We start from the raw sequence: 23,263 nt of genomic DNA on the forward strand, positions 1-23,263 counted from the left end.
GTAGTAGAGCATCTGCCTTGAACACAAGAACTCAGGGACAATGTGTAGACCCTGAATTCAAGCCCCAGGACTAACATACACATGCACATGCACATGCACACACACACATCACACAAATTCTGTTCATAGTGCCTATAACCTGCCTTTTTAGAATCAGTATACCATGAGCATTTTGTGATAGTAGTTTCTAAATATAGATTTAATGGTTTCATAGTATTTGTAAGCAATATCACCCAAATTAATGCATCCTTAGGATGTAACCTACATATGCATGTATTTATTGGTATATTATATATGTCTGTTTACATATGCAATGTTTAAAATATACTATGATGAACAACTTTGTAGACATCTTTGGTTTATAATTTTAATTAACTTTTTCATCTTTTTGTTTTAGTTAGGTTTTATACTAAGAATATTTTCTTAGGAGAAAAATTACTAGATAAATGGATATAAACTTTCTATGTTTTAAAATATTTGTATTAACATAAATTGTACTACAGAGTTTCATTGTGATGTTTATATAAATGCTTATAATGCACTTTGTTGAAACTTTCCTCATCTATATGTTACTCTTCCTTAACTACTCTCTCTTCTTCAACTGTTTTAGTGGGTTTCATTATGCTATTCTCATACACATATAAAATATACTTTGATCATACTTACACCCATCAACCTTCTTTTTCACACCCCCTTAAAGACAGTCACCTTTTTACAGCCAAGTATTATTGTCTAGATTCCTTATACAAATGAAAATATGCAATACTTGTATATCTGAGACTGGATTATCTTGCCCAATATGATTATCTCCAGTTATATTCTGGATGGATAAAAACATTTAAAGTGTTTTTAAAAAATTGTTATTTTTGTTTTTGTTTCAGTGGTACTAGGATTTGAACTCTAGGCCTTACACTCTCTAGGCAGGTGCTCATTTGAGTCACACCACCTCCAATCTTTTCTGCTTTAATTTGTTTTAGATAGGGTCTTGTACTTTTTGCCTATGCTGCCTTTGGACTACAATCCTCCCATTTCTGCTTTCTGCATAGCTAGGATCATCAGCTTGTGCCACCATATCTGGCCTCCTAAAGGCTTTTTATACAAACTGGAAAGAAGCTCTCAGAAATAGTTATTCTAATGTATAAGCCTAGCACAACTAAACATAATTTTATCTAATAATGTTGGCTTATGGACCATCTCTTGAGCCTCTTATTCTTCCCCAACTGTAACTCCTAAGGCCAACAGAGCAAAATAATCCTGAAGTCTCAGCCCTTGACATCTAAACTGTAGGATAGATGAAAATGGGAAGTAAGAAATGTGTGAGTGGTAGAGGGGAGAGAAAAGAAGATGGAAAAGAAGTGTAGCTCACCTCAAAGATGAATTTGGAGCTGCCAAAATTGGTCTTCTGTTTTTGCCAGAAGTTGTCTGGTTTGATGATGAGGGCCACATGGATCTCAGCTGGAAAGGCTTCCTGCAGTGTTTTGAGGAGGGGTTTGATGAGGTCCCACTTAGAGCCCCGCATGTCGATGATGACGGTGAAGCCACGTTTGCAAACGTCCTCACTGTGGGTAAATTAGAGGTCAGGCATGATCAGCTAAGACTTTAAAGTACACAGGGAAAAGCAATCAGAAACCTGCATTCCCCTTGATCTGGATCACCCTTCCCACTCATACCAGTTCTCCTGTCCACACTCTGACTTGGGCCCAAAGGGACTGACTCCAAAAACCTTTCTGGGGTAACCCCATCTGACAACAGTCCTGAAATTCCACCTCCTCTCAGCACTTAGCAAATTCCTTAGTCTTCTTTGAAGCCAGTTCTAATAGTTGGAAATTTTGCTTCTTGGGAATTCAGTATTGTCATTGATTTCTCATTTTAAATTCTATATCCTTTCTCCCTCTCTTCCCTTAGGATGAATTACGTTTCCCCATTTGAATTCAGCCTCTGAAGGCAGGGACCCTGCTGCCATCTGTTCCATAGATGGAAGTCTTCAGCAGGAGTGCTATTCTTCCCTGCACCCTCATGTTTTCAGGCATGATAAACTTTACTGTTGAACCCAAACTGGGTCAGAGAATCCTTTCTATTATGGGACTATAGGCCAATTTTGCCAATTGATTAGAGATAGTATATAAGCTATATCATATATTTACTACCACTGTACTTAAAATGAGTTACTTGTAGTTCAAAATGTATGTCAACTTTAGAAAATCAGGTTGCTGAATCATACTGGCCACTGAAAGATAGCAAGGGTGGAACCAGTTGGAAGGATGGATATTGTCCAGCTATCTCATATTCTCCCACTGGACAGATGAGTAAGCCATGTAAATGCACATCTCAGAGTGTGTGGGTTGGGGAGTAACTTAAAATAAAGGTGACAGAAACCAAGACATTAGCAGACTAAGTGAATGGTACTATAAAACTTATTAAGTCTATTAAAACCAAACTATATTTAAACACAAGAACCTTGACCATACTCCTGAAAAATAGAAAGAAAAACTGAAATTTAAAATAGCTGTAATATCTGTTTGGAAGTCTATATTTTGATAGGTAGAGATCTTTTTATTGTTTTTGATGTATTTAACCTACTCATTTATTTTATAACCAAGTAGACTCTGGTTAGTTCTCACATTCTCTCTCTCTTCTCTCTCTCCCCCTCTCTCTCTCACCCCCCTCTCTTTCTCTCTTTGGTGCTATTGTGAGGCTTGAACTGAGAGCCTGGGTACTGTCCCTGAGCTTTTATGCTCAAGACTAGCACTTGAGCCAAAGCTCCAATTCCAGATTTTTCACTGGTTAATTAGATATCAGAGTCTCATGGACTTTCCTGCCCAGGCTTGCTTTGAACCACAGTCCTCAGATCTCAGCCTCCTGAGTAGCTAAGATTACAGTCATGAGTCACTGGTACCTAACAAGTCTCATTTTTAAAAACATAAACACTGGTGTGGCATTTCCTTGGTGTATTTTCCCTATTCCAGTCGCAACTTTATTAAGTTGCTGTGCATGTTATATGACCCTCAGAGATGCCCACCACCAATCACTCATAGCCACTAGTGACTGGTAAGGCTGCACAGTTAAGGCTTCCTTATTAAGTGTCAAGCAATGAGGAGAATTTTACAGCTTGTGTGACTCTCTGTGTCCCACCCACGGAATATTACTTAGGCCTTCAAGTTAGACAAGACACTAAATGGGGGGAGGGAGGACTGAGACTTTCTGCCACAAAAAAAGAAACACCAGTTTTCTTTCTTTTTTCTTAAATTTATTTTTATTGTAAAAGTGATGTACAGAGGGGTTATAGTTACATAGGTCAGATAATGAACACATTTCTTTTTGACCAGTATTACCGCATTTTCTCCCAATTTTTCCCTCCCAACCTCCCAATCCTAAGTTGTATAGTTCATTTTCAGTGTCTGTGAGTATCACTGCTGAATTAGTTTACCCTTTGAACACTATTTATATGCTTCCCCTTACCATCCGCAAAACAGATAAACTTACATACAAGACAAAAAGTACAGAAATCAAAAATGGTGATAAAAGGGGAAAGCAAAAACAAATCACAAAGAGTAAAATAAAAAACCTTTTGCTTCCATTTCTTGGAATATTTTTTGATAGACATCATTGTATATGGTCATTTGGAAATAGCAATTGAGCCTTTGTGATCCTCTCCTAAAAATATACTCCTTTGGTTTCACTGTGTAAATGTTTAGAGTCCTGCTTCACGTTCAAGGGTAATTTTTTGTCTTTTACCATTCATTGTGGCTACTTGTAGATTTATAGGCACATTCTAATTACTACAAATGAAGGAAACCATGAGATTTGACCTCACTCCAGTTAGAATGGCCATTATCAAGAAATCTAACAATAAGAGATGCTGGCAGGGATATGGAGAAAAGGGAACACTATTACACTATTGGTGGGAATGCAAACTTGCCCAACCACTCTGGAAAGCAGTATGGAGGTTCCTCAAAAAATTAAACATAAAAAGTTAAACATAGAGCTTCCCTATGACCCAGCAATTCCATCCCAGGCATGCATCCAATTGACCACAAACCAGGCAACACTAAAGCTACTAACACCACCATGTTCACTGCAGCATTGTTTAACATAGCCAAGATATGGAATCAACACAGATGCCCCTCAGGGGACACATGGATCAGAAAAAATGTGGTATATATACACAATGGAATTCTATGCTTCCATCAGAAAGAATGATATTGCCCTATTCATAAGGAAATGAAAGACCTAGAGGAATATTACACAAAGCCAGACCCAATGAAATACTAATTTTCTGTGTTCCCTAAAATCACAAAGCCACAAAGAAAAGATTTATCTCTTGTTTCTGACACTTACTGAACCCACAAGAGTCCAGGGTCTTTCATAAGTGATGCTATCTACTTAATGTATGAAAACGATAGGACTTGTGCTTAAATTATAGCATTTCTTTCTCCTTATAGGAGGAATACTTGCTAACTATAGAAAAGCTAAAATATTTTTAAAAATCTACATAAAAGGTATAATTGTAGGCATTTATAATACTGTGGCTGATTTCCCCTTAATCTTTTTTTGTGTATATAGTGTTCTACTTTTCACTACAATATACAATTTTTCTCATATTTAAAATATCTCTGAAACTGCTATGTGGCACAATAATGATTATCAGTATTATTACTGCTTTTCACAAAGGTAATTAACTTACAAGTCTACCAGGAATGTATGAACGTACCCCCTTTACTGTATCCTCAGCATTACTGTGTTTTTAAATCTTTGCCTATTTTTTAAAAAAAAAAACAGATTGTATCTGTTTTAAATTGGACTTTATCAGCTATAACATATTGATTGGTCCACAAATATTTCTTCTGAAAATAAGTTTGTTTTTCCATTTTTCTATGGGTTTAAATTATTTTTCTCACTGAGCAGTTTTGTTTAGCTGGATTCAACTGTATTGCATTCCTCCTTATATCACACAATGTAACTGGGACTTTCCTTGCCCTAAAGATCCCAATCTTGCTCATTTCCCTGTTCCCCAGGCTCTCTGTTACCATCAGTATGCTGACATGAGAAATTTGTGTCCCTAACAACAAATACTTAGCATTACTGCCAAGACTGGAAGGTGACTATACCAGCGTCTTAGTGTGGCAGCCAGTGGCAGGTTACACACCATTAACCATCATTTTCTGACAAACGAAAATAGAAACTAGGCACTAAGATTTGCCAGGAAGCTTTCAGTAGAGAAAGAAACATGGGGGGAGGGAATCCCCCCTGCGGGGTGGGGGGGGGCAGAAGGGAAAGGCTGCATACTGAGAACTAATCTAAAGGACATCTTTCTGTGAAAACAGCCTAATCTCACAAGATGCTTTGTCCATCTAGTTTCAAGAAAGAGACATAGCTGGGGGAGAGGAAAGAACTTTTTACCAAGTGCTCATTTATGCCTGGCACTGGCCATAGATTATGTCATTTTACCAGCACAGTAACCTAATGAACTAGGCACCATTGTTTCTGTGTAAGAGTAGATGAAATTGAAGCATATTTTTCTATGGTCATATGGTTAGTAATAACTGAGTAAAAATTCAAAAAGTAGGACTGTAGACTTTGAAGCCCATGCCCAGGTCCCTATTCATGCCATACTTACCACACTGACACTACATGTGGATGAGTCTGCGACCTGGACAGGAATTGGGGCTCAGCAATGAGGAGACTGGGGAACTCTCAAGAGATGAGAGAAAGTAGGGCAAAAAGCCATGCAAATAACGTCCATTCCGTACCCAAGGTTAAGAAAGGAGCAAAAGAACATGGTGTAATGAGAAAGCGCAAGTGATGCACTGAGGTTCAGGCATGTGTGTAAGAGGCAGAGTAAGGAAAGAGTGCTGCTTTGAGTGTTCTAATGAGCCCCACTCAGGGCTCTGTCCTTCCTCCTCCATGCTATCCCTCTTTAGGGGCCAAGAAGCTCCCACATAGAATCTATAGAACAGACACAAATAAGCTCCTTCTTCTCCTAGACCTGATTCCTGGAAACTGAAATACTACAACTCTCTCCTCAATGGATCTTAAGCCTTTGAAGAAGAAGAGGTAGAAAAGGCATGGTCACAAGGGCCAAACTTCCTAGATTTAAATCCCAGCTTCACCATTTACTCATTGTGGACTCTTGGGTAAGTTACTTTTAATCCCTCTGGGCCTCAGTTCCTTCACTGTCAAATGTGAAGTAATAACAGTAACTACCATACAGGCTGTTTTAATTGTTAAGTCTGTCACTGTACATAAAGTACTCGCTACAGTGCCAGATACAGTCTGTGCTATGAGAGTCTTAGCTGCGGTAGGAAGTGGCGGCATGTGTTTGTGACCCTCACGGGGTGCCTTTATTGACCTCTATGCCCATTCTCCAATGGAACAAGTTTAGTCATCAACTTATGCCTGTTGCTCTCAGGACATCTGCCTTTGGCTGATGGGCACTACTTCTCCAGGAATAAACCAGCAGTTACAGACCCTCCCTGGGGCTGGCTATGCCCCTCTGGTATAGGTGCACTGAAGCCTGGCCCTAACCTCATGGAACAGTGACTCTGAAGTGTGACATGCACTCACAGCCTGCCCAGCCTCCTGCCAAAGCTATAGGTAGACCTGAGCCCAGATCCTTCCTCTTGCCCACTCCACTATGGAATTTTTTTAGAACTCCAGCTCTTAATAAATCATTTGTTGCTAAGTCTCCATCTCAAAAAATACCCTCTCTCAAAAAAAGCCTAAGAGGATAAGTTTTATTATATGTTAGGAATAATTATATAAATAGAATGATATATTTCATAAATATGAAATTCTGAAGGCAATTTGCTATACATCTTGAAGATTAACAGAGAAACCTGGGCTAGATTTTTTTTTTAATTTGGGAAGCACACCGCACCTGGTATTGACTGAGTAGTAAATCCATGAATAGATGTGAGGTGATGTGGGCAGATGTGGGCAAGGTCACTCATCAGAAACAAGGGAGATGGAAAGAGCTATCTTCAGAGCCAAAGATGGAGCTGGCTAGAACATCAGTGATTAAGAAAAAAGAAAGGAGATAAGCCTGAGGACAAAACACAGAGGCTAAGAGAAATTGAAGAGTGATATGGTAGAAACAAGGGAGGAGTGGAACTACAAGAGAACCACAGTGGCAAATGATGCAATGCTGCAGAAAGGTAGAGAGAGCAGAAGCATCACACTCAGTATCTAAGGGCTAGAGGCCCAGGCATCATGACTGACTGGTATAGTCATGGTAGAGGGTAGAATTAATGTTGAAGCAAAGACACAGTCACCCTAGCTGATCTCTGGGATGATTAGAAGGGAACGATGAGGTCAGCAAAGGCTGTTTATGCGCACTGCAACTCTCAGGCTCATCCCCTGCTTAGAAGCTGGCAGGGTCTGCGTGATGCTCCTGGTCCACCTGAGCCCCACACGGATTCCTAGCCAGCTCCTTTCCCAGGTTCCTTTTCGCAGCCTCCTCTGCTTTCATTGGGTGTAATCAGCAACTTCAGCAAACCAGTTAAATGTTGGAAAATAGCTATCAGGTAGTTCTCTTTCCCATTAAGTGATTTGCCTTTCAAAATTTATTTATTAGCCCTAATCAAATTTTCAGGGGCAGGATTTTGCATTGTGCATAGCAAGCATGTGAATACAGAAAAGTGGGATTTGGAGCAGCTGCCTTGACATCTGAAGAGAAGGGGAAAGGAGAGAGAGTTCCTCTCTAACTCCCACTCCTTCCTGAGGGGGAGAAGGTAACCACTGCTCCTTCCCTGGACTCCCTTCCTGTCCCACTAGTTCTCTGCTGAGGTTAGGGTCACCTTGGGACCCTTTGGCCAGCTTTTCACCCTGTGTGACAAATCACAGTCCCTTCAAACAGAGCCATGAATCTCATAGACTCTGAAGGGCTCTTGTGTCCAGAATTTATAAACGTAAATACTAAGTGAGCAGATGATTGATCAGCTGTTTCTATACTCAATTCTAGACCATTTACTCTTTTGTTCATTAAATGTCATTGGATCAGTTTTCACTCAGCAAGCATGTGATATCTCAAAAAAAATTTTTTTTGGGGGGTCCGGTCATGGGTCCTAATCTCTGGGCCTGGGTGCGGTCCCTCAGCTCTTCAGCTCAAGGCTAGCACTCTACTACTTGAGCCACAGCTCCACTTCCAGCATTTTTCTTTTTGATTATGTGGTGCTGAGGAATCGAATCCAGGGCCTCATGCATGCAAGGCAAGCGCTCTACCACTGAGCCACCTTCCCAGCCCCTTGAAAAGTTTTATGCCAAGCTTCTCAAACTTTCATGACTTCCATTATAGGATATTTATTTATTTACTTACTTACTTACTTATTGTGTGGTACTGGAATTTGAACTAAGGGTCTCATGGTCTTGTTTGGCTTTTTTCACTCAAGACTGGTACTTTACCACTTGAGTCACACTTCAGTCAGCATTTTGCTGGTTAATTAGAGATGGAGTGTTTTAGACTTTACTGCCTAGGCTGGCTTCAAATCCCTTAATCCTTAGATCTCAGCTTCCTGGGTAGATAGGATGACAGGCCTGAGCCACTGGTCCCCAGTTTCCTTATTTTAAAACGTTGATTTGAGAGATGATATCCAAATATCTGATAGAAGTTAGTCTGCAGTTAGGCCTAGGACTCTTTCTCCATGCTTCAAAGACAATGCTTCTTCTCTTTGGTTGTAGTTTGTGGAAATTTAATGATAAAGTATTTACTTTGACTAAATCAGATATTAGGATACTCATTAATAAACAGCAGATAACACTCAAGTATGTCAAACAGAACAATGAATTATTGTCAGAATAGTATTTGTAGATGAACCAATGAGCTTGCTATCTAAGAGCCTATAGGAAGGTTAGGGAACTTCTCTGAGTAGCCTCATGTTTAAATTTACTAGAAAATGGAGTGATTCATGACAGTTGTCAGTTTGGGAGGATCTTTGCCCCAGGTTCTCAAGACTAAGCTCACTCATTACCTGACTTATGTAACTGTAACCCCTCTGTACATCACCTTTACAATGAAAATTTTTTTACAAAAAGACTGAGCTCCCCTCCCCCCATCACTTAGGGAGGCTTTTCCTGAGGGGTTTTGTGGATCCCGTCCCCACTTAGCTGATTGCATTCAATCAGATGCTGCTGAAGATTTGCTTTCCTTGGTTCCTAAATTGCCATTAAATCAAGGTGGAATTTCTCTTCACCACACACCTGACCTGGCAGGATCTCTCAGATATCTCTGCAAGTCCTCAGTGTCTCTCTAGGGCTTTCCTAGGTCTCACCTACATTTGAAGACCTCAGAGTCATTTCTTGACCAACTGGGCTATGAACTATGTGTGGGCTGGTTCCAGTGCTAATGGATCCAGGTCAGGAGAGCCTTTGCAGGTAGGTGGGCAAGGAATGATGAGGAAGCATGTGACATGATGACTGCCCCTCATGCTTCCCATACTTAGCAGAGGTCACAATTTTGCAACCCCCTATTCAACCCAACTCTCAAAAATGTCTTTATCAAGCACAGATGTTTTTGTTTATTTGTTTATTTTTTGTCAGTTGTAGGGCTTGAACTCTGGGCCTGGGTGCTTTCCCTCAGCAATTCGGATCAAGGGTAGCGCTCTACCACTTGAGCCACAGCACCACTTCCAGTTTTCTGGTGGTTAATTGGAGATCAGAGTCTCACAGACTTTCTGACCCAGGCTGGCTTTGAACCGTGATCCTCAGATCTCATCCTCCTGAATAGCTAGGATTATAGGCGTGAGCCACCAGTGCCTGGCTATTATTATTTCTCATGCCTTTAGAGGTTTACACCCTCTACTCTTTAGCCCATTCCTTGCATATTCACACTCTTACACAACCCATCTGTTGGTCGTGGCTTTGCTTCTCTGTCTTAGCTGCCATTTCTGCCAAACCCTGTTTCACACATTAGAAGACTTAATATCCTATGTCACTAGGGGTGAATGAAAGTGTAAGGATTAGTCCCTCAAGCCACAGGTGGCTCTGGAACCTGGACAACCCAGACCAGGGCTTCACACTGAGTACAATCTGGTTTCAGGGGCCCTAGTGCTACGTCCTCTAATCTTACCTCCAGATCACTGCTCCTGAACTCCTTCTTAGGTCCTCACCTAAGCAAAGTCCACATCATTTCTCTGAGTTTTACTCTACCTATGTTAGTGAGCCACCCTAGATATGTCCTATGATCATCTAAAATACTAGATAATAATTCTATCTTTCCTTCTTCCCTACTTTCTGCTCAGATCTCCTATATCAGAGAGATCACAGCTCGCTAAAATAGCCAACATATTATTAATGCCTTCAAGCTCTTAGTAGTTTCATTCCTTTATTAAATGTGCTTTCTGCTTTGTGTTTATCCTAACCCCACCTTTGCCTGGAGAACTTCTAATCATATTTTAAGGCTTAAATCACAAGCACCTTCTTCTAAGAGTAAGTCTTCTTCCCTGAATGATTACCTGGGATGACTCCTGTATGTCACCAGAACCCCATGATTGCCTAGCAAGGCAACTGTCATATGTGGCTAACTAAGGCCACGGCCTAGGCAATCACTCTCTGTATTTCTTCTGTTCCCACAGAGATTCATATGGCTTCCAAAGGAGAATCTTGTTATAAAGATGCTTCATAAATAATAATATGGTGTCACTTAAATACACCATTATTATTTGTTAATTTATTCATCTATCAAATATTTATTGAGCATCAACTTTGTGGCTGGCCCATTACTAGGAAATGGGGATATAGTGGTTAACACAGAAATATGAAGACACATTCTAGAAGAAGAGATGAACACAAGATAGTAGCTAAAAGAACATGAACCATGTTATGATAAGCCTTAAGAAATCATGGAGCTCATGGTATAGTGGCTCCCACCTGTACTTCTAGCTACTTGGGGAGCAGAAATTAGGATTATAGTTCCAGGCCAGTGCAAATCAATAGCTTGATTCAATAGTGTATACCTGTCATCCTAGCTACAGAGGAAGCTAGGATATGAAACTGCAGACTGCAGTACAAGCTCATTCAGGCATATATTTGAGACTCTATTTGAAAAATAGCAAAGGCAAAAAATGAGCTATTAGGAGTGTGGCTCAAGTGGTAAAGCACCTGCCTAGCAAAGGCAGGTCCCTGAGTTTAACCCTCAGTACAAAAGAGTGGCGGCGGGGTAGGGGGGAGAAGAGAGGGCGGGTGGGAGGAATGGAGGGCAGGAGGGAGAGAATATAGATTTTGTCAAGTAGTCTGGACAGGCCACAGGAGGAACCACTGTTTAAGCAGAGACCTGAATAAGTAACTGGCTAAGGGAACCGTGAAGGAACTCAGGCCAAGGCCCAGAGATAGAAGAAAGCCTGCACACAATGTAGTGGAGTTGAGTAATAATTCAGGAGACCAGCAGTCACACTTGGGTCAGTGTTCTAAATGTCTGGGACCTTAAAGCCTCAAGTTGGAGAGACAGTAAATGAGAATGAAACCACTGCAATGTGGAACACCTGAGTCTGGTGAAAGGGCTTCCGTTGACCATTGTGTTGGAATTCTGCTCCATTCACTGAAGGATCCCTTGATCCCCCAAACCTGCTTTCTGTTCCCCCTTGCTATCCTAACAAGTTGCTAATTCTCTGCTGATTGCCCCAAACCAGGCTGCACTTGCTTTCTTAAACAACCAGAAATCAGCAGGTGTTGAAGAAAAGTGTTAAGGACACATTAACACCTGCTTTGAGCTTTGTAATTGCAGTAATGAGAAGTGGTAAAAGGAATCCTGGAAGAGCCCTGCCTCCTGGAGAAGGAGCCACTCCCTGGGGAATACTGTTGAGAATGACTCTGCTGAGACAGATCTCAAATTCTTCATTTATGACGGGGATGTTTAGATATTTGTTTCCCCTTGAAAGATATCTAAAGGAAGGGAGAAGCTGGAAGGGGGAAGAGCTCCCTTTGCCGGCCATCTAGCCCTCTCTTCTGGTGGTAGTGACTGCCCACTACCAGCTGATGTTCTGTTTGGAGTGATTCAGATGCCATCAAGGCCACCTCAGAACCCACCTAGAGAGTTGTTTTAGGTTTCTGTTTTGTTTTGCAAAAAGATAGTCATTGCCCTCTTTCCCAAAGAGGCTGGTGTCTTTTCTACCCATGTAAGAACTCAGCTTTTGCCTCTGAACCTCTGACACGTGATGTTAGGGCCAGAGGATGATGTACAAGGACATGTTTCACTCTACGTCTAAACAAGTTCTCCACTGTAATTGGGGTTGGGATCGATAGTTAAAGTTCCCTCTGGTGATTCAAATATGGCCATGGCTAAGCACTATTAAAGTGATCGTTTCAATGTTTGTTTGCTCATTTCCAGGTTTAGGAACTAATGCTTGCCAGCCCTACTTTCAAGTTTGCCAAAAGCAAACCCAACTCTGCTCAGATAACCCAAGGAAGCCTGACATTGAGACCAGATGAGGAAGATTGGTGTTTCCCATCTCTTCAAGCCTGCTACTTAATTCCACCCAGAGTCTGTTAAACAAATAACCAAACACTGATTACAAATAGCAGGAGCAGAAATTTTCTGATTTTCTTTCCTGAACAGAGCATGTTGAAGTATTAAATAGCACAGACCCTGGCCCCCAAGGTGACATCAGCATTACTAAGTGTGGCCATAAAGTGACAGGTCCAAAGGCCTAAAACCACATAATGAGACTTCAGTACCCACATTCCATCTCCAATGCTGTCTTTAAACAAAACAGTGTTTAAAAGGAAGTAGGCTTTAAAAAAGATGAAGCTTTGCCCTTCTGCAAATAGTCAAATGTGCACATTATAACAGAAAGGAGAGAGTCCAAATTCACAGAGTTTGAAGACAAGTAGTATCAGGCCAACAATATCAGGTAAAAAACATACAGCCTTGCAAAGAAGTGCTTGGAGAAGCCTGCCCAGGTCAATCTGTCATTAGCAAAGTCATCTCACAGCCTCCAAGGCTCTGAATTAACTCTACGCATAGAGAAAGAGCTTTTTTTTAAAAAAATAACTTTTTTTATTGTGAAAATACTGTACAGAGGGGTTGCAATTACATGAGCAAGGTAATGAGTATATTTCTTATCAAGCATTGTTGCCTCCTCCTTTGTTTTTCCCCTACCATCCCTTCCCTCCCATCTCCAACTATACCCCCCTCCCCCACCTAAATTGTAAAGTTCGTTTTTCAACATTACGTCTTGTACATCTCATTGTTGCAATGGGTCAACCTGTATCCCTATTTAAACAATTTGTTTTTTCCCTTACTGGCAGAGTCAGGAAACCTGAAGCATAGTATGACAAGTAGCCAGCTACAGCTAAGGAAAGACTGCCCTGCCAACTCAAGGACTTGTACCCTTGTATCCAGAAGTCTAGGGCAATTTGTCCAGAGACCTAAGATGCCAGAAAGGTGGGTTCAAGTGGGGATAGGAAAGAAATGGACATATCTGTGCCAGACAGCACTCAGTTTTCCAGCTTCCCATGCCAAGCTGTTCATCCCTTCTTTCTGGGCCATTCAGAACATGAAGCAGAAACTACATGAAAACCAAAGCAGTGGACAGAAAAAAGAATGAGCTTGAAACCACAACCCACTTTGATAGGCTCTAGCCTTGTAAAGTGAAGGGATGGCCTGAAGATCTCTACCCCTTCCCACCTCTAGGATCCTAACGTATCTACTTCCTTGAATTCTGGAAACCCAATGAGAGCAAAGAACTTGTCCTCTGCCTTCACCTACATCAGGCTGCAAGTTCAGGACAGTCTGAAGAAGCCAAAGGATCATTTGACCATCTCCTCCAGTTTGGTGTGTGTGACAACTAAATAACTGTCCTATGTACCCATAGAACGAAATGTAGAGGGATTTGTTGGTATCCCAACTTCACAGCCAGAGCCTCTATTATAGTCAGAGTTGAGGGAGGAGAGGAATGGCCTTGCCCTCTTATAAGTCTACAACTGATAGTTTCCCTTTAGCTGGTGAGTTGGAAGCCTGCATTTTCTATAGAGGAAAACAGCCCACAGTCTGGATCAAGGACGTACTCTTCCCAAAGCAGACCAGGGTGAGCTGCACCATGGCACCACGTTCAGACCTTGCCTATAGCACACAGCCAAAGCCATCACATGAATGACTAGTGATGGGAACAGATAAAATTCTAGCTGGGGACAGAGTCTGAAGATGAGAGGGAAAAAGTGCTCCCTGTCAAAGTTTTTGAGTAGCTCTGGAAACAAGGCTGTTCTTCAACTTACCTAGAAGAGGGGTTGGTGAAAGGAGGCTCTGGGAGAAAAGGCAAGAGGATCAGGGCTGTCAGAACACACACTTGGATTGCATCAGTAAGTTATCTGGAAACACTTGTCCTCGCTGAGTCACTGTGGCTGACAGAGTGCTCCTGTCTGGGTTCCAGGAGAACTGGCTGTCATCCGGTCTCAATTTAGAAACAGAAACATACCTCCTTGGTGAAACAGTCCTCTCCTCCCCCACCCTACTGTGCTGCATGCTTCATTCCAGCTAGGACTTGGCTGCTTCTTGGACCCAGAGTCTATGGGTACAGCTCTATACAGAGGAAAGCATGTCCTGAAGGAGGTTTTATTCTAGCTTTAGTGACTTCATGTCTGCAAGAGGCTCCCCTGGCATTGCCCAGAGAAGTCTGAGGGTGAGGCCCTGCCTTTCCTTTTGGGAAGCTTCCAGTGTACCGAATTCTACCAACTTGCAACGTGGTCCTCTTCAAACTGTCAGGCAAGCAACAGAAGTCATCCTTCTCCTACAGAGTTTTGCCCCCTACCAGACAAGAGGACAATCAAAGCTAATCAGATGATCAAAGGTCTTCTTCAAATTTTGTTCAAGTTATTTGTTCTGCTTAGGGCATCCTGTACAATTAAGATAAGACATCTCATCTAAAGCAATCTCAGAAGCAACAGGATAGTCAGGGAAGGTGAGGGAAGATCTTCCCCCACTGTGTGGCACACAAGCTTTACCTATACTCACAGCAACAGATGGCTCTGGGGAATAGCTTCTCTTAAATTCCTAGCTTCCATATTCAGAGAAGGGGAAAGGATGTTTAAAAGGAAAGGAAGCAAATTGACACTTTTATCTTCTATGTTTGTGGCTCATAAAAATGATGAGCAAGATAGTGGGTGTTGTAAGAAATAATTGTGCCTAGGGCATTGTGACTTGAATTCTACCTAAAACTGAAAATAAACCAATAGGAAAACAGGATTTCTTGTTACTGTGTTAACTTGTTTTTAAGGATTTGATTTATAAAAAGAAGCTAAGAATTACCATCTTATTCCTTTAGACATTTCCCTCAAAATAATATAATTACAAAATTCTCAGTTTCTTCTGGCAATTAATGTGCTGGCCCTGAGCTCTTTTTGCTCAAGACTAGCATTCTACCACTTCGAGCCATAGCCCCACTTCCAGTTTTCTGGTGGTTAATTGGAGATAAAGTGTCTCATGGACTTTTCTGCGTAGGCTGGCTTTGGGCCTCGATCCTCAGATCTCAGCCTCCTGAGTAGGATTACAGGCATGAGCCACTAGCACTTGGCACCATTATTATAAACAATATTTCATATAACATTTACTCCAGGTCTCTGAAGAAGCTTATATAAACACATTTGTACTTGAGGAATGATAACTATTGCTTATGGTTACTTAAACTTCAGTTTTCCAATAAAAATTTAAAAGTAAACCTGGAAAATACAGATGACACTAGGTGAAAGGAAACGTACTTATTTCCCGATGTCTATAAGGGTAACCCCACTGCATTATCACCTCTAAAATAACAATAAAGTATGTTGGGGGGAAAAAAAGATGCCTTAGAGCATATAGAACCCTAAATACCAAGATAGCACATTATAAGACCTAACCAATGGTAAGGGAAGAGAAAAAATACAAAACATGAGTAAAAAATAACCTTATAATAGGCATGGAGAATAGTTCCAAATATGGAATCCATATATTTTTCTTCCTGATCCTTGGCTATCTCTCAGCATTTACATTTAAGGATCTCCCTTTTTCCCAACATTCCAGCCAAATGAATCCTGGCTAAATTTAAGTCATCCTTATTACCTAGCATGAGCTTCAGAAAGCCTGAATGCATGGATCTTATTTCACCTGACACACTTAAATTTACCTAATCAAAGTGACACCAGCTATTTCACAGCTTCCTAATCAGCTACCTCTTGGTAAGCTATGTACTCCAGCAGCCCAAAAAGCTTTAGGGACTAAAGCTTAGAGCCCTAAGCTTTAAACCCATTGGATAATGATGCCCAGAGACACCCACTCCTAGGAGGCCTAACTCTCCTGATGGAGGGCAGAGGAGATTGGCAGTGACTTTGAGCGAAGCTAGGAACTAACTATACCACTGACTGAGGAGCTGAAAGAAAGACTAACAGTTCATCAAGGAAAGAACAATCAAACCTTTTCTAGATGTCATTCAGCTCTGAACATTAATATGTGTTCCCTGTTAAAGAAAATATAAAGAACTCCAGCCTGGGAAACCTTAACGGGCATTAAGACCAAGTCCTTTCATCTTTCCAGGATCATATTTAAATTTATAATATATAGTCCTAAGTTAGGTTATTTGGATGTGTTGATAATGACATATGGATAGTGGTTCTTGGGCAATGATGTGCAAATAAGCTTAAAATTGAGAAAAGGCAAAAACTGAAGTTGAAGACAAGTCATACTAGGAGTATAAATTGGGAAACTTGAAAAACAATTTGGTGATTATTTTACAAGCCTTAAAAACAATGTCTACTTTGCCACAAATCTATCCCCTCAAAGAAAGTTCAAGATTCAGACAAATATTTATAAAGAGAGATGTTTATTCACTGGGTGCCAGTGGCTCACATCTGTAATCCTAGCTATTCAGGAGGCCAAGGCCTGTATGAAGCTAGTTCAGGCAGCAAAGTCCATGAGACTCTTATGCCCAACTAAGCACCAAAAAGCTGGAAGCAAAGCTGTAGCTCAAGTGGTAGAGTTATAGTCATGAGTGAAAAAAGCTAAGAGACAGAGCCCAGGCCCTGAGTTCAAGCCCCAGAATCAGATGTTTACTGAAGACTATAATAGTGAGGTTTGGCACCTATAGAAAACTAAAGCTAGATCCTTATATATCACCCTGCACCAGAATCAACTCCAAGTGGATCAAAGACCTCAAAATAAAAGCAGACACAGAGGGGGGCTGGGAAGGTGGCTCAGTGGTAGAGTGCTTGCCTTGCATGCCTGAGGCCCTGGGTTCGATTCCTCAGCATCACATAAGCAAAAAGAAGAAAGCCGGAAGTGGCACTGTGACTCAAGTGACAGTGCGCTAGCCTTGAGCTGAAAAGCTGAGGGACAGCGCCCAGGCATGGCAAAGGACATAGCTAGCAAGATAAATAGAAAACCCATGGACTGGGAGAAAATCTTCACTAGCCATACAACAGTCAAGGGCCTTATATCTAAAATATACTTAGAACTCAAAAAATTAAATCCAACAACAACAAATCCTCAAAGAAACAACAGCCCCATTAATAAGTGGGCTAAAGACTTAAAGAGAGACTTCTCTGAAGAGGAAATAAGAATGGCTGGGCTAAAGACTTAAAGAGAGACTTCTCTGAAGAGGAAATAAGAATGGCCAATAGACACATAAAGAAATGCTCAACTTCTCTAGTGATAAAAGAAATGCAAATCAAAACAACATTGAGATTCTACCTCACCCTAGTTAGAATGGCTATAAATCAAGAAATCTAAAAATAACAGATGCTGGAGGGAATGTGGCTAAAAGGGAACCCTACTGCATTGTTGGTGGGAGTGTAAACTTGTTCAACCTCTTTGGTGAGCAGTATGGAGGTTCCTTAAAAGACTCCACATAGAGCCCCCCTATGACCCAGCAATCCCACTTTTGGGCATTTACTCAAACGATCATAAACGAGGCTATACTAAAGCTACCAGCACAACTACGTTTATCACTGCATTATTCACCATAGCTAAGATATGGAACCAACCCAGATGCCCCTGAGTAGAAGAATGGATCAAGAAAATGTCACACACACACACACACACACACACACACACACACACACACACACACACACACACACACACACACACACACACACACACTGGAATTCTATGCCTCCATCAAAAAGAATGACGCCACCCCATTTGTTAGGAAATGGTAAGACTTGGAAAAAATCCTATTAAGTTAAGTAAGCCATGTCAAAGAAACATAGGTCTCATGGTTTCCCTTATTTGCAATAACTAGAATATGTCTAGGACAAGCAGAAAAGGTCAAAAGCTATGTACATATGACCATATAAGATGATGTTAAGCAAAATGAACCCCAAAATTGGACACAAGAGGTTTTATCTTTGCTACTGTTTTTTAATGTACTTATAATGCACTATGTGATTATTTTGTTTCTTTTGTATGTTCTTCCCCCATGGTATAACCCGTTTTCACTGTATTTGATTCTGATGCCCTGCATCTTGTATATACACTTTTCTAATTTGGGGAGGGGAAGGGAAATAAAAAAATGCTGAAATAAGGATATAGGGATTGACCCATTGTAACAATGAGATGTACAAAACACTATGTTGAAAACTTTACAACTTCTGGTAGGGGAGGAGGAGGTGGGGAGATGGGGAGGGAAGGGATGGGAGGGGAAAAACAAAGGAGAGGGTAACAATGCTTGATAGGAAATGTGCTTATTACCTTACTCATGTAAGTGTAAACCCTCTGTACAGTATCTTTACAATAAAAAATATATATTAAAAATAGTGAGGTTTGGAAATTGACTTAGAGGTCTGGTATTAGCATTTATTGAAATATGATACATTCCAATTCCAAATTTTGAATGTTATGAAACTAACCTGATAATATACTGCTAAATGGAAAGATGAAAAATAGAACAAATTGTGTTATTAAAGAACTCTAAAAAAACAGAAAGGAAATATGACTATATATATGTCATGCTAACTCAATTTTAGAGTTGTAAGTGCTTTTTCAAAAAATTCTTTGTTTTCCTGTACTTATTTTCTACAATAAAGAAGTATTTTTTCCTAATTTAAAAGGTAGACCAAGACTATTAGGCACACACATTCATTTGTTTGACATTTATTACAATTCTATTACCTTACTGGCCCTATAGGTTTACTATGATTACGACTATCCCCCTAACCTGAAGTATAACTCAAACCCTAACTTTGACAAATCAGCATGAGCGATAATAGACAAATGACAAAACAATGTTTCTACTTTCTTCCAAGCCAGGCAAGGGCAAAGAAACTGCCACATCATCAACCCTTTCTGTGTGCTAAGTACTAGAAAAGGTACCACCTTATGTAACCCTCACTCCAACTATGGGTGGTTGATATCTTTATGTTTAGTCTGCTGGTGACAAAATTTGTCAGCAAGCATATACATTGCTTGTTGCAGGGACAGGGACCCCCACGCAGCCTGCTCCTCCTAGGATGGAATATCCTGAATCACTTTCAGGTGTCAGTATTTCAAGCCCACTCTCTTCTGTTCATCCACAAATTAACAGTAATGCTCAAAGTTCTTCTATCCTAGCCAATCCTCAGTTCCTGGGACTTCTGCCTTCTGTATTCTTGATTTATCTCCTCAAGGCATTTGCTGGTTCCTAGAATAACCAGAGTTGTTTCTCAGTTACTTCATAGCCTCATGTTTTTGCCTCTGATGGCTCAGGACATCCTTCTCCAGGGAATCACAAATGTTTGTCTCTACATCATGCCTGGCTTTCCCCCTCCTCCCTATAAACTGTTTCCTTTTCATTGTCTTTCCTTGAGCCCCTTGATCCTGCAGCATCTTTGGGACTACTCTTTCCATTTAGCAGTGAAGTAACCATGAAAGTAAATCAACCTCAAAATGCACATTAGCTGACCACTACCGCCAGAACTGTGTTCCAGATGCCAGAAAAATTCAGATTCAGCTGGCAGCTATGTGAAGACACCCAAGGAAAAGAACAGATGACCATCACTAGAATCCCAGAGAGTCCACCCCACCAAATCCAAGGGTTACGTTCAATCTCTTTATCTCTAAATAGTTAATAAGGTCTTAACTGCATTTGCATTTTCCCTACGTATCCCAGTGCAATTTGGTAACTAAATCAACTGGCTGTTATCCACAGATGAGCACAAACAGACAGCATGTGCTTGTCTAAAGCTGAACACAAACACCAAAGGAGAAATTCTAAAGCATTCCACAGCATACTCTATGAAAGTAGGTTGAAGCACCAGTAGCCTCTGCCTACCACTGTTACTTCTATCTGCCCCCTAACTCCTCACTTCCCTCTTCCACTTTTCCTTTGGTCCAATCCTCCTTCAAAGGCCACCTGGTCACACCACAAGGCAGTTTCCTGCACTGTCACACCTTCAGACTTCCTTTCTCTGGCCTCCACATTTCTTCAATGGACAAAAGATCAAGCTCTAGAGCCAGACCATCTAATCCAAATTATACTGTCTTTTACTTAAATTATATAGGCGAATCTTCCTGAGCCTCAGTTTCCTCATAAGTAAAATAGGAATGGTGGTAATTCCCATCTCAATGTGCTGCACAAATTCAGTGCCTAGAATTGATCTTGTAAATGTCAAATAAATGCCAGTCATTATTATTTTCTACTGAAAATGTGTCATTTCTTAGCTTTCTAATCTTCCTACTTCCTCTTCCACTCAGCTGTCAGAATGGAACTTCTAAAGTGTAACTTTATCAATCTCCTGCTGAAGAGCTCTTCAATGCTCTTTATTACCTATTAGTAATACTTCTTAACTGGACCCATACAATTGCTCAATTGTCTTTTGCCACATCCCTTCCATTCTTAAAAAGACTCTATGCTTCTACCCTCTTAGGCTTCTACCCTCTATGGGGAACTTAACTTGCAAACTTGCAACTTCCCCTGCCTAACCCAACCTTTTCTCCAAGCCTTTCCCTCTTTCTAGACTGTTCCTACCTCTTAGACCTTTGGCAAAATTCTCTAACTACTCAATCTTCTTTTCAGAGCACCTCCTTTCAAAGCCTCCCTATTCCAAGGCAACAGGAATGCTGGAGGTACCATGAGCTACAAGTCTATAGCACTGGGCTCAACCCTGCAAACCAGTATCTGTCTCAGGTGCTGCTCATGTTGATGCATGTAAGAAGAAGCAAGCCAGTGTTGGCTGAATCCACAGTGTACCTGGCACTGTGTATAAGCAGTAGGCACCTTTATTTGCTTAATACCAATTGAAACATTGAAAAAAACTCACTTGTTCTTTGATATCTTAATCAATTACATTATCTACTCAAAGTATCAAGAAAAATAATCATGATTGATTTTCCTCATTTGAGTTAACTAAGAGAAACTTCTCAAAAGACATTTTAGTACCTCATTAATCTGCTATTACTAATTTGGCCATAAACTTACCTCAGAGTTAATGTTTCTTTTTTTTCCTTAAGTTTTGAAATTAGGTTTGAGGGCTGGGGGGGGTAGTTTAAGTGGTAGAACACCTGCCTAACAAGTACAAGGTCCTAATTCAAACCCTAGTATTATAACACACACATATACACACACACACTCACACATTACAATTAGGCTTGAAGGTGCATCCACATTGTTACCTATCAAAATAGTTCAAAAAGTCATAGAAAACTATGCATGTATTAGAATGTGGTGGTACATACCCTTGGTCACAACACTAGGGACTAGGGAAGATGAGGCAGAAGGATCCTGTGTTCAAAGCCATCATAGGTGACACAGCAAGTGCCAGGCCAGCCTGGGCTGTGTAGTAAGGTCCTGATTCAAAAAAGGCAAAATGTGGGGTGGGGAAAGGGAAGAAGGAAAACTACATATGGCAGGGTATTATTTTTATAAAGCTTAAAACAAGCAAAACTAAACAATCTATTGTTTATAAAAACATTTGGTAAACTATACCAAAAAAGGCAAGAGAAAGGTAAACTAAAACTCTCCACAGTGATTTTTCTGGGAGAAGAGGAGAAGCTCTGGGCAGCATCAAGGGTTGAGGTGATGTTCTGCCTCCAAAGTACTCAGCTTATTCTCATGCTTGGTAACTTCCATGTACATTACACGAATTTACCTAGGTAGCATATATTGCTCTGCTTTTGTATATTTCATTATTTCTATTATAACCATTATTATACTTTGTGGGGGATAAAGTAACAATTACTTAGTGTCTGGGGGTATAACAGAGATTGGCAGATGTTTTCTCTCGAACAGCCTATGAGACAGTTATTCTTTTCCCAAATTAAAAATTAGATGTTACAAAAATTAGATGTAAACTCAGAAATATGTGATATGAATAATGTACCTAAGGCCTCATTTTGTGTCAAGTGTTTTCCATGTGTACTTCTTCATTCATCCATTCATTCTTCATCCCACCCACTGCCACTCAGAGACCTGGAAACATCAGCAGACTCCTCATCTTCTAGCTTCTCTGTATATACTCAATTATCAGAAGAAAATTATAGGAGACCAGAAGAGAGAGGAAAGGAAGGTTGGCATATCAAGTCCCTTGCCCTCATCAGAGAGTCTCTGGGAGGTGGTGGCATCTCCTTTTGAAGTCCCTAGCTCCTGTCTAGGTCCTCTCATAAAGTAACATTCTCTCTCCCTACTGGAGTACTTGATTTCACACTATCTCTTCAGGCTTAGACAGTGCATGTCTCCTACCTGCTGTTTCCAACCTAGCTGCTTTCCCTGTAACCTCTCCAGATTTTTATAAATTATGTCTTCATTGAAGTCTTTTCCAGCTCCTGAGGGTGGGAGGCCACATTTTTTCCCAAGTCCAAAGTACTGGAGCTAGGATGAAAAACCCAATGTTTTCCTTCTGTATCTTATGTCTCTATCCTTTTCTGACTCTCAGGAAGGAGAATAACAATACAGTTAGTAATGTGATTTTATATTCTTGAACTGTTTTCTACTGAACATTATTTGCTCATTAGGGTTGGTGTTACACACAACTAATGAGAGGGAATATACTTAACTGGTAGTTGCTAAGAAATGTGTACAACATATGGAAATAAAGTGAAATGATAAACCCTCCACACACAGGCAACAAAACAAATTTCAGATGGATTTTAAAAAGTATTGGCTTAATGTTGTTATGTGAATGTAAATATAACAATGTGACCTCAGTGATCTCATTAGTCCAGATTTCTGACTTTTCTATCACCTTGATTCCTCCCTACATCCTTCTTTACTTGATGGTCCCAGAACAAAGGGCAGAGCACCACAACACATCTTGACAGGCCCTAACAACAAAACAGATTTGATGATGACAGCTTGGATAACTCAGGATCTCTCATGCTGAAAATAGTGGG

At 40.6% G+C, this 23,263-nt stretch overlaps 1 protein-coding gene across 16 annotated transcripts in view; it reads right to left on the reverse strand.

Annotated features, from left to right (window-relative positions):
* Kalrn (kalirin RhoGEF kinase) overlaps positions 1 to 23,263 on the reverse strand; it is a 611,632-nt gene that overhangs the window by 382,290 nt on the left and 206,079 nt on the right. For all 16 annotated transcript variants that reach the window (XM_070030027.1, XM_070030026.1, XM_070030024.1 and 13 more), the window contains exon 4: positions 1,367 to 1,559. In XM_070030027.1, coding sequence (XP_069886128.1) covers positions 1,367 to 1,559 — 193 coding nt within the window. The remainder of the gene's footprint in view (positions 1 to 1,366; positions 1,560 to 23,263) is intronic.

The sequence above is a fragment of the Dipodomys merriami genome, unplaced genomic scaffold (genome assembly GCF_024711535.1).
Source record: "Dipodomys merriami isolate MVZ:Mamm:240054 unplaced genomic scaffold, mDipMer1.0.p SCAF_2, whole genome shotgun sequence".
Classification (NCBI taxonomy): domain Eukaryota; kingdom Metazoa; phylum Chordata; class Mammalia; order Rodentia; family Heteromyidae; genus Dipodomys; species Dipodomys merriami.